At 40.8% G+C, this 12,189-nt stretch overlaps 1 protein-coding gene across 2 annotated transcripts in view; it reads right to left on the reverse strand.

The window, feature by feature from the left end:
* unc5da (unc-5 netrin receptor Da) overlaps window positions 1–12,189 on the reverse strand; it is a 160,377-nt gene that overhangs the window by 16,054 nt on the left and 132,134 nt on the right. For both annotated transcript variants that reach the window (XM_054612361.1, XM_054612360.1), the window contains 4 exons: window positions 10,847–11,032; window positions 6,111–6,260; window positions 4,566–4,784; window positions 3,487–3,571 (listed from right to left, as the gene is read on the reverse strand). In XM_054612361.1, coding sequence (XP_054468336.1) covers window positions 3,487–3,571; window positions 4,566–4,784; window positions 6,111–6,260; window positions 10,847–11,032 — 640 coding nt within the window. The remainder of the gene's footprint in view (window positions 1–3,486; window positions 3,572–4,565; window positions 4,785–6,110; window positions 6,261–10,846; window positions 11,033–12,189) is intronic.

Below are 12,189 nucleotides of genomic sequence, written 5' to 3' on the forward strand. Positions count from 1 at the left end.
TTGCTCATCTTTTCATCTTACTTTCAGCAAGAAAGACAATTTGACACTTTACTAAGCCATGACCCGTCAGAGCTACCATGGAGCCCACACTGTCACTAACTGCACTCGCTGCATAATTATGATCTTTGGAGGGAGAGATTTCAGAGAGAAGCAGACAGAAAGGTCTACGATATGCTTTTGAAGGCTATATCCAGGAGGTCAAACTAATTCAGCAGTAAAACCTAGTTAAAAATCAAAGATAGAAGCTAAGCTACGGATCACAGTGTAAAAGTGAACCACGACATCACCTGGTGATCGAGACTGAAGACCATGAAATAAAGGAACAACAGTGTTCCTGTGAATCCAGGTAAGTCTTTATTCACTGTTATAATTATTAAAAGGCAAAAGCAGCAAATCCACTAAACCAGCCTGAAAATGAAGAACATTTGATACGATTGCATGAGAGTCTCTGGGTCAGAGATGGCTAATTGTCAGACTCTGGTTGCTATGATTGGCCAGTCTCTGTTTGAGGGCGGGACTTAGAGAAGGGTCAAATGGGAATCTATCAATTGGTCAATCACTTATTCTTTGAGCCAAATATGACATTTACAGATGTCTTGGTTATCTGTCCATCAGTCCAAAACCAAAAGATTTGCAGTTAAGAGTGATATAGAATGGATAAAAAGCAGCAAATCCTCACAATAAAGGAGCTGAACAGAACAAATGTTGAGCTGAACAGAACACAACATTTTCAGATCAATTTTCTTTCAACCAACTAATCACTTCATTAATTCCATTCTATTTTAGTAGAATTCAGAGAACAGCATTTCTACTGGAGCAGGATTTTCAAGAAGTTTCCATCCTTGAAATAATTACCTGTAAGATGAACGGCTGCTGTTTTATGAATAAGACGGAGGTGGAAAGGTGAGGGTTGATGTTTGAACGTGTGTGTGTGTGTGTGTGTGTGTGTGTGTGTGTGTGTGTGTGTGTGTGTGTGTGTGTGTGTTTGCTGAGAGGGTAACGCTCCCACGCAGCCAAACCTTATTTTAACAGTTTGTGGTGCAGAGAACTGTGAAACTTTGTCATTATAATGTTACCAATCAAAATAATTAAGAGTTCAAGTTCTGCCGTCTAAAAATAATATCTCGCATCCAGACAGCTCCGTGGCCCTGCAGCTGCACTTTTGTGCTAATCAGCCCCGGGCTCAGAGGAAACCAAGGTTACCTGCTGCTGAGACTATGGTAATTAGCCAGATTGCCTGTGAGCACAGATTAAAGAACGTTTCATTTAGCATCTCTGATTTTGGTTATGAGAACAAAGAAATATCACTCCAGGATGATGGTTAAAGTGTAGATAATAGACCGGGGCTATTAGTTAAGACTTGACTCATATGTGCAGAACACACAACACGCCTCTTTCACTTTTTTCACACAAAAATCATCCAGCGTGACATTCATTGCTATTTCTTTTCGTCTCACAGTTACATAAAAACATTTTTGACAATGCCTCATTAGTGTTGACAGTTGGTCCTTCAGACTCTCACTGAAGTATGAAGTCAGGGTTTAAAAACATTACAAACATAAAACCAAGTTTGAATCTTATAACAAAGTTATATATTTTTACTTTAAGGGTCAGTTCACCAAAATTAAAACAACAACAAAAAGCCATTGTGGCGCCGCTAAAGTCATTGGACTAATGTGTGAAAGGCCCTTACCATGCACTAAAAGCGTACGGCCGTCTTGCTAAGTAAACAAAGCTTTTAGGAGCTCGGAGAGCGACTTCGTTTTCGGCTTACATTACTTTACTTTATCTTTACATTGTAAATACATTTTTGCCGCTATATTTATGCTCTGAATGACTAAAAGAGAAAATATAAGTGAAGATATCTGGCTTCAAGAGGCTCAGTAAAGTATTAAAACTAAATTAAGTTGGTCAACTCAGTTGATACTAACCAAACGGTACAATTAGCATGACTTCAAAAGTAAACCACCCACCAAAATATTAAAAGGAAGCCTAGTTTGAGGAGAATATGACTGAAACTACAGATTAATTAGTGCTTCCCTGCAAAGCATGATACAAAATGAGGCTAATACTGCTAAACTCATTGCCTCAGACTTGTGTCAGGCACTTTTTTGTCGCACACTATGAGTCTGTCCTTGGACTACTTGCTGCCCCCCCCCCGCAGAGCTGGAGAAGATCCCACACAGAACAACCTCCTAAAGCCCAGAGGACGAACGAACAGGAGCTATTTCGCGAATACACCTGAAACCGAGCCAGAGCTGATCGATTCCTCTTTCTTTGTGGAGGAAAAGCAACGTCTTATGTAGATGTCCGGGGTCTGAATGGGAAAGAAAGGATCCAATTTCTCCCCTGGATTCTGCGGCTGTCAGAAGATAGGCTTTGATTGACAGCTCGGTGGTGCGCGGCTCCTGCGGCTTCTTAAACGGCAGCCAGAGAAGTAAACAGCATCAGGCTTATCAGAGCAGAGCAGGAGCCTGGAGGGCAGCGGCTCGGCTGAAGTGTGGAGACTCGGAGGCGGGGGAGTGTATAACCAGGCCTCTAACCGAGCTCAGAGACACAACCTATAGGTGACCTTTGATCTGTATCTTTACCCGGATGACCCTCGGCACTTAATGGGTTGGGTGGAGGTGAGGTGAGATGACGGTTGAGTTTCATACGGCACTAAATGTCACTTTTGATTCTCCATCGGACGTAGAAATCAAATTTCATTGAGAGGCGCAGGCGGTTAGCCGTGTTGTTAAGGCAATATCTCGCTAGCGGGGCTTTTCTTCACACAGACATGCTGACACATTGATACTGTCTGCTATAAATCAAGAGCACGTCCAAAAAAAAAACCGACTTCTGGTTGTCAGATACCCTTTGAGGCTCTGAAGTCGAAGGTATTACACCCCCATTTCAAACGCTTCTTATCTATCCTGCCATTTCCTCCTCAAGTAATAGCTTTAGTGGAAAATCTTGACGTCAAAGTTACAGAAATAGAAATCCCGCTGGCAGGCAACAGTCACCGAGCACACCGAGCCAAATATCCTGGTCTGTATCACTATGACTTTACAGAATCTGCAACATTCACCTCTCCAACCAGTCACGACGGGTGAGATATTGTCACAGTTGTGTCTTTAAAAAAAACACACAAAACAGGCTAGCAGAGTCATGAAGTGCATATGTCTCTGCTCAGACAGTTGCTTGAGGCAGCAATGCAATCTGTGTGCAGCTGCCGATGTATTTGTGACACATCATGTCCTCCCCTGTAGTGACTGCGATATGAGAAAGGACCCCATGCTGGGTTTGGGTGTATTTCACCGTCTGTATGTGCACTGTACACGGTAGGCCTCGTGTTCTCTGTTTGTGGTGCATGTTGGGGCGAAGAGGAGGGGCAGACGGCGTGTCGGTTTCGAAGAGGGATGAGCGATGCGGCGTGACGAGCTGGAAGATTAAAAGAGAGCAGACTATGAAGCAGACTGCGCCGCCTCGGTAAGAGTCCCTCACCTGCTGTCCTCCTGGTTGATGATCATGTACGTTTCCCAGGTAGTGTCTTCTGCGATCCCCCCGTGAGGCACCAGCAGACTTATACCTGCAGAGAAGGAGGCATGCAAAAAAAAAATAAACTGATCAGCCCATAGCCAGACATGCACGCACACTAACACACACACTAACACGTACACACACGTACACACACACACACACACACACACACACACACACACACACACACACACACACACACACACACACACACACACACACACACACACACACACACACACACACACACATACAGCTGCCCGGCTGTCAGGTGTCTTTACTAAAGGTGACAGCCAGAGAGGTGGTGGCACCAGGAAAACTGGTCCCGGAGGCCTTGTGAATCAATGCTGCCATCCGTCTCTTTGTCACAAACACACACACACACACACACACACACACACACACACACACACACACACACACACACACACACACACACACACACACACGTACACAATATTGTACTGTATGATAAACAATTAGTGCCAATCTACACCGCAGTTAAAGGCCCTCGAGGGACAGGATGATGAATGTAGGCCACGAAAAAAAAGAGCTGCCTGAATAACGTGGTAGACCGAGCATCACAGGTTTACATCACATGCGCTCGTTAACATTTTCCTCATAGAGTACAGTGTGTTCTTTTAAAATGCTAAAGGCGAAACATGCTTTTAAAATGAATTCACCTATCGAGACATTTGCATTTACTATGGCTAGAAAATCGTTACATACAATGAGAAATGTTGATGGGTTTGTCAGGAAAAAGTCAGTTCTGTCTAACTTCATCTCTTCAGTAAATACTATATTCATGTTCATGTTACTCGCTCGATCAAAGACATTTCCACATATGCGCCGAAGGCTGACGCTGACAAGGTCAAACAACATGAAAAATGTATAACATTCCCTCTATCAGCTTTGCTCTAGTTTAGAAAATGTGGTAAGTTAAAGATTTCAGCTTCTCTGTCATTTCTAGTTTTATGTTGAATTCATTTAAGTTTACACACAGGAATGTATCGAATTAGATTTTCCCCTCGCAGTGGGCTCACCTGTGTTCGGTACCACCAGTCGGCCTCCAGCATGGCCGAACACGGCGGTCGCTCTGTGGAGAGGCCTGCTGGGAGTCAGAGACACTTGTGGAGTGAAGAGGTTTTTGCTCCTTCTGCCCAAAGTCGTCCCGACCGCGACGCCTCTGTAGTCTGGAGCCAGGCCCCGGGGAAATGTCTGAGGGTGGGACATGACGTGGTACTCTGCCCTTTCTGCCACCCCTAGAGACATAATGAAATAAAAGGGACTTTGTTGCAGTTAAACAAACTCAGATCATAAACATTAGACCAGGAAAAGAGACAGGAACAGGGCATCAATGCAAACCAACATCAACAGAGACAAACAAGTAACAGTTAGAAACTGTTAAAACATCAAGTTATATCTTTTGGCTTGAATAAATAAAAGTTTCAAGTTCTTGGGACTAAAGAACTAAATCAAAACTGTGCTAAGTAATCAAGCTAGTCTCTTGTTTTGAGTCAAAGTTCACTGCATGTCTACTTTATACCAGACTCCTTTGCACTGTAAAATATCATAATAGGTTAAATTAAAGAAACCCTTCTTTGGTTTATTATTACCTCGGGGAAATTTGATATGTAAGTCAGTTTCAAGTTTACATTTTCTAGTTGTCACTTTCAGAACATTTAATCAATAATTTTGTAATTGGTTGTTTACTTAATGCATTAATCATGTTATTGAGATACATTGCTAGCATATTAACATATACTTCGCAGCATGCATTGCACTAAGGATGAAGCTTTCTAGTAATCCATATTTTTTCTTATACACCGAAAGTTACAGCATGGAGTTTCATATTTGTATAGTATCAACTCAGAGGAGTTACATGGTCTCCACTCTGATCTAAATTAAAACCAGTAAAACAATGATGGAGATTGGTGTGCACTTTAGCCCCTTCCTGCTTTGAGTTGCATGAAAGCTGAATTTATTATAGCAAATCACCTGTGAATCATCAAACTTGGTAAACTTGGTAAACTTGGTGAAAACACCAGGTAGATGCAGCACAAACATTATAGATTAAGGTGGATGGATGACTTTGACTTGAGGTAAACTCTCATAAAAACTCTAAATTGGATGACCTCAAAGAAAAAACTTGAGAAATTCAGTTAAATCAAAAGTTTGTTGCATTGAAATTTTGACTCTTCTAAACTTTGCTTTTTAACAGTATATATTTTTGCTGGAGAGGAGAAGGCTTCTTTTGTGTACCTCTGTCTCTGTCTAGGACCCATTTAGAGTGTTGAATCTGTGTCACTGTAAACTTTATGTGCCGTGCAAGAACGAAAAGCTTGACAGGCGTTGCAACAGTAACTAGGGAAGACGTGGCTTAGCGAATGGTCAATTCGCGACGCCCCTTCAAGGTGACGACCATTTCTCTTTGTATGGCAGCTGTCTTAGAGATTGCCTCAAAGCAGGATGGATTATCCTTCTTACTGCACCAGCAGTAAACTGTAAACTGCTCTCTAATTCTTGGCTTTCCAAAAGTAGTTGACCACCACAGGCATGGACTTTTCATAACACTTCTATTTTCTGACCTTTGACCTTGAGATCAGGCAGGGGGTCGAGGAGGGAGCGCTCGGCCATCAGCTCCTTGTCAATGGAGTCCTGAAAACACATGGGGCTGGTGTAGGTGCGCGACACTGTCAGATCGGGTTGCATGGATGAATTAATAAGCAGGGGGTTTGCTGAAAAACACACAAAGAGAAAACACATTACTGTCAATAATTACACATATTTAAAGGTGCAGTGTGAAGGATTTGGCGACCTCTAGCGTTGAGGCTGCAGTTTGAAACCAACAACATCAATCTTAAACATGCCACGGCACTCAGGTTTCATTCATCATTTCATTCATTTCTATGATATCAACACCTCGGAAACAGGTGTGGGACCCAGGTGTTAGACCCATGTCTCAATTAAACGTGACACCTGGCACCTATCAACGGCTGGGATGTAGTAATGTAATAAGATGCATTAACAGAGTTTATTATGTGAACGGGTACATTTACATATTTACATTTACAGTACGTTTTCCAACTCCAGGGGTTGAGGTGAAGGTGTTGCTGGAGCTACAGCCAGGGATGCACTGAATCATTGAATCAATCACACACTGTTACTATTTGTATGTATACATACAGTATGTATGTTCATCTTCTTTAAAAAAAAAATTGATTCAGTGTCATGCTGCATTGGGATATGTCTCTGATTCAGATTTCAAAAACAAACATTGGTTTGTCTTTCTTATACAACCACAGAATGGAAGACTGGTGCATTTTCCTTTATAAGGTAATATATCATTAATCTAAACTATCAGTAAGTGCAACCTTTCGTCATGCGGCAAATTATTTTGGTCATTCCTTGAACCAGCATAGTTTTTGGTGAGGGTGCTCTTAAAGTTTTTGCACCTTCATCTTGGTATGAGCTCCAAAGACACTTTAAAGTAGATTATTAAATATGCAGGCACAATTTTAAAAACAGGATTAAGGACTGTTTGAGCACTGATTGTACTCACCATGCTACTGAACGACACTGCTAAGTCATTGGAGGATTGAATTTGCTGTTTGTTAAAAGTTACTTCCTTCTTTTATGTTTTTTCCCCCATTGTTTGCTGTTTTGTTTTTTAAGTCTGTTTCCTCCGGTTTTGAATTTAGTCTGTCAGTGTGCTTTTATGTGGCCGTGGGTACAACTTTATGTGATCGGATGTGCCAGATGGGAAATCTGTTCCGCTTATGGCGCCCTGCCTGATGAATATATTTTTGGTAGTCATAAAAAGACTGATCGAGTTTAGCCAGACCATGTGTCACCTCAGCGCGTGGTCTGGCTGATCGGATCCCGATCGGTACGGACTTGACAGTTGATGTGTCCTGGCATGATCGGATGACAAAAGTCAAATTGACAAGACAAGTGAAGCCACGGCATTTTGTGCTGTCGTCTTGATCAGGACTTCCTTGAAACAGAGATAGATAAATAACTCTCAATGTCAAAATAAATAAAGGTTAAAAAGAAAATTTTAAAGAAAGAAATGTACGTCGTACTGATATAAAATGACTGTACCTTGTAGATGAATTAGGAAACACAGAGAGAAACAAAGAAAAGCTATTAAAGATAAGATAAATCTGTGAAAGGTGAAATACCTTTGTGATTAATGACTCGTTGACAGCCGTTTCAGCAAGCATGAAATGACGACGGAGTACACGGTTAAACAAGCAGCGTGGATTCTCTTAATGAGCAAAGAAAAACGCTCATTGCCGATTTATTTTGTGGGGAATTGGGCAAGCTGCTGTCAGAGTGACTCATGATCAAGGACGTGATTGCGAGAGAGAAGTGAAATGAAATCGGTGTGTAACTTCTGGAGCAGTGAGCACTGAAGCAGGCTGCAGCATACAGGAGTGGAGGGCGTTTTGGGTTTTATGGGGGTTTGGCTGATTTTTGCCCCTCCATCAGGGAGAACAGGGACCAAGATTAAAGCTTTTTCCCCGGCTCCTGCTGTGTTATCAAAATAAACTTTATTATGCCCTGCTGAGAGCTGTTGCCGTGGTGACCCAGAATGCCAGCCTTGTAAAGAAATATGCCTCAATCTGTGGGGCCAAAAAGCACACCACGCTTCTGAGCTCTTATGTTTTCTGTGTTTGGAAACATGGGGGCCACAAATGTTCCATACGGGAAAAACAATTCATACCCTAATAAATTAGATTTTTAATTTTGGAATCATGAATAATTAATTGAAGTTTTGTTGTATGCGAGATAATACCAAACACAACGGATAATGCGACAAACCGACTCCCTACCCTGATGATACACCTTTTGTTTAATATTTTGCGAAAAGTTATGGTACAACAGAAGGTCCAAGTAATAATAGATAAAAGAGTTACGTTTTTAAAATGGTTTAGAGCACAAAATGTGCTTGTTACATTACGTTTCCAGGGAACGTTTATTGCTCTAGGTATACTGATGTTTGAAACAAAGCAATAAATGCATGGTGTGTTTTATAGATTAAGCATCATCCTCAATGTTATTGGACATTTACTGCACTACAGCACAGACAGCAAGAATCTCCAGAAGGCTCAAGTAAACAAACTGAAAAATTAAATCCAGTCATTTTGGCCCCTAAAGCATTTTAATAATTGATATAGTTATATCAACTTACAAGGAAATGTATGCATAATTCATGTATATATACACATTGATACAAATAAACAAAAAACGGTACTGCTTGCTTTCATTTTGAGCATTAATATGTGAGTACATTTACAGTATTTCAGTGCAAATGGATCAGAACTACATCTTGTATCTTGCGGTTTCCTTGTGTTAAAGTGTGTGTATGTGTGCTTGTGTGTGTGTGTGTGTGTGTGTGTGTGTGTGTGTGTGTGTGTGTGTGTGTGTGTGTGTGTGTGTGTGTGTGTGTGCTATACATTATTTTTCATCTGCAGACAAGCTGAAAAATGAGACCTGGTCTCCCCTCTGCACTCGTGCGTAGTTCTTACATCTGGAGGAGACTGACACTTCATTTATATTATAATGCCATCTCACTGTATTACCAGGAAAAACTGCACACTTCATTTGAATTTCGACACATTTTCAGGGTCCTTTGAATCATCACACTAATTAGAATCGTATGATTGAAGTCAAAAAGCTACTTCTCATTTTGGTGTTTTCATAAAAATCTAATCAACCAAATCCTCATATTCTTGACTCCGATCAGCAGATTGACACATTAATAACACAGTCGATACACAAAGAGGTAAAGATATAAATAAATGTATAATTTAAGCAAAGACACTTAAAGCTGCATTTTAATGGAGAATGCATCCAAATGGTACGGTTTTAGCTCAGAAAAGAAATGGTGTCATTTAACCAGATGTTCAACGGTTCAATCCCTGCTTAACCCCAAATTGCTCTGCTCCTAAGGGGTTAAAATGTCATGAATGTATCTGCGTGGATGTTTCTACTTTCATTTGGATTGCCAAAGATGATAACAATGGGGGACATTTTATTCAACAGCTTTAAAGTTAAAGTTTTTAAACGCCATATTCATCCAACGCATGACTGTTTTTTGGAGCTTGAGCCTGTTTGGTCATCTTGAGAATCCATAAGAGACCCACTTGTGTCAAGGTGGATGTAGCGGTGCAGCTGGGGTTATATTTCTGCAAAATTGGAGAGCGATTATAGTACTTTAACAACCTCGTATTGCAAAGTCAAGTGCAAAGAACACTTTTTGTACCTTAAGATGGCGAAGAGGCTCTTCAGAATCACATAAACTCCTTCCATATATGTTGAGGTTGTTTATTTTTCTAATATAGATACAAACTTTGTTTTATTTATCTCGTGTAAGTTTAAATGCATTCAAAACACAGAGTTTATACTGAGCTAAATAACATAACCAGAGTTATCATCCACAGCTGTCGGGCTTATTAAATAACTTAATCTATCATACAGCAGCAGGAGTGACAGGTGTTAACACGCAAGCAAGGCATAAAGTTTCCTATTTAAATGATCAACTCGTCTCTCTAATTTACTGGGGTGTGCTGAGTGTGATTATGCACGAGTCAAACAGCGTGCACATGCTAATGAATTAATCAAATCAGCCAACGTGGCACCAGCAAATTATCCACTCAACTTAATATGCGGCATATTTCTGAATGTATGCAGTCAAATATCAAAAGATGTCTTCCTCAGGATATGCTCCAAACTCTATCAGATTATTAGTGGGAAATTATCACAGGAAGCGCTGAGGAACCTCAGATAAATATTACATCATTATGTTAGAAGTCGGTGAAAAGAGATAGGAAACACATCCAGAAAAGTTTTGTTAGACAATGATGCAATATTTAATGGAAGTTCTTTACTGCACAGGATAACTCTTTCCTTATTTTTTATTTAAAACTCACTTTGCTTTGTTTTCTTATAGCCCAGTTTTTATTTTTAGTAAAAGCACAAAGAGAACTCAGAGAGCTGTCTGGATGTCTAGCAGCGAGGTACTGTTTGTCTAAATCCTACACACTGCTCCTTTAAAGTAGAAATGTTCTTATTTTCCTATTCCTTTGAAATATATAATAAGAATATCTTAATTTAGTTATAACCTATTAAATCAAAAATATATAGAAAAAGTAATTTTGTACACTGTTTGTCTGCAGCATTGTGCTTAAACAATACAACCATAAGCTCTGCCGGACACCCTGAAAACTCGGTATGAAGCGATGTGCGCCGAGGGATTTAGCATCCCAGTGCACAATTCTGAGTGTAAATTGGATTTGGACGGCCCTCAGTGGCTCACCTTGACGAGAGGTCTTGAAGCTGAAGGACTGGAAGCCCCCGGTGAGGGCGGAGGAGTCGATGACATCGACGCCGTACTCACTCTGGCTCCGTCGGTACAGAGTGACAGCGATGATCAGCAGCACCACTGTCACCACCCCCGCAGCCAGGCCCGAGTACAAGGCCACGTCACTGCTGCTCTCCACACCTTGGAAGAAAAGTGAGAGTGAGTAAGAGAAGCAGACTTTTTTTTTTTTAGCAACTTTTCTTTTTGCTCTCTAAGTCTTCCTGTGTGTAATTAGGAAGCAAGGAGACATTTTCCTCCCAGAATAAACTGAAAAACTGTGTTGCTGAGGAACATCAGCTGAGTTAAAGATATCAGAGTGTTTTACAGGAGACATATCTTGGTTATAAACTACTTCAGCACCTTTTTTTTTTATTGTTTTCCTTGTATTCCTCGTCTGCCTTAACTCCTGATACACAGCTTCATTGCTCCACCGTGGAGTGTTAAAGCGACTAATGAGGAACCTCGGAAGGAAGGCGATTATAATCAACCCAACACCTGACTGTCATTTCAAACACTGCTAGGCTCTGGTGTTGGAGGCGCTCCACGTTCCACTGGGATAATGTGACAAAACCAATTCATTAAATTAGCTCATCGGCAATGATTACGCTCTATCAGGTCCCACCGGTGCAGCAACGTCCAACTCCTCGAAGAAAAAGAAACGAGTGGCAGGAAATAAAGGGGGGGGGGGGGATGCTAGCATGTTCTTGAAAGATAATGAGATCTCCGCTGAAACAGGACATGCTGAGAAATCCTCTAAGTAGCCCGAAGCTCAAATGAGGAGGAAAATGACAAAATATGCAAAGCGGCATTAACTGGTACAGTAGCAGGTTAATTGGGGGCTCGGGAAGTTTTTTGGCAGCATGGTTGCATTATCCCCCCCGTTTCTGACAAACAAAACTAATATGTAGCCGAGTTAAAGGACAAGTAAGGACGAAGTGTGGATGTGGCCTTGTAGGAATGAACTACGCAGCAGTAATCAACACTTAAATGGCCCATTAACCTAGAAAGTAATAATGCATGAAGCAAGTGATACACAGACACGAAGCACTTGCTGCGTGGCTTGAAATGCTATAACCAGTGTAATGGTATTAATAATGGTATTAATGGAAATTTACAGTATAGCGATTTGTATGTAGATGTATGTACGTACATGTGTGTGTATGAGTATGTGTGTGTGTATTTGAGTTTCTATGGATATATTTAAATCTACACATAAATATAAAAAATCTGTATATGTACACAAATATCCCTATAAATATATATATATATATATTTATACATATAAACAGAAAAACATC

This window comes from Anoplopoma fimbria, chromosome 14 (genome assembly GCF_027596085.1).
Source record: "Anoplopoma fimbria isolate UVic2021 breed Golden Eagle Sablefish chromosome 14, Afim_UVic_2022, whole genome shotgun sequence".
Taxonomy (NCBI): domain Eukaryota; kingdom Metazoa; phylum Chordata; class Actinopteri; order Perciformes; family Anoplopomatidae; genus Anoplopoma; species Anoplopoma fimbria.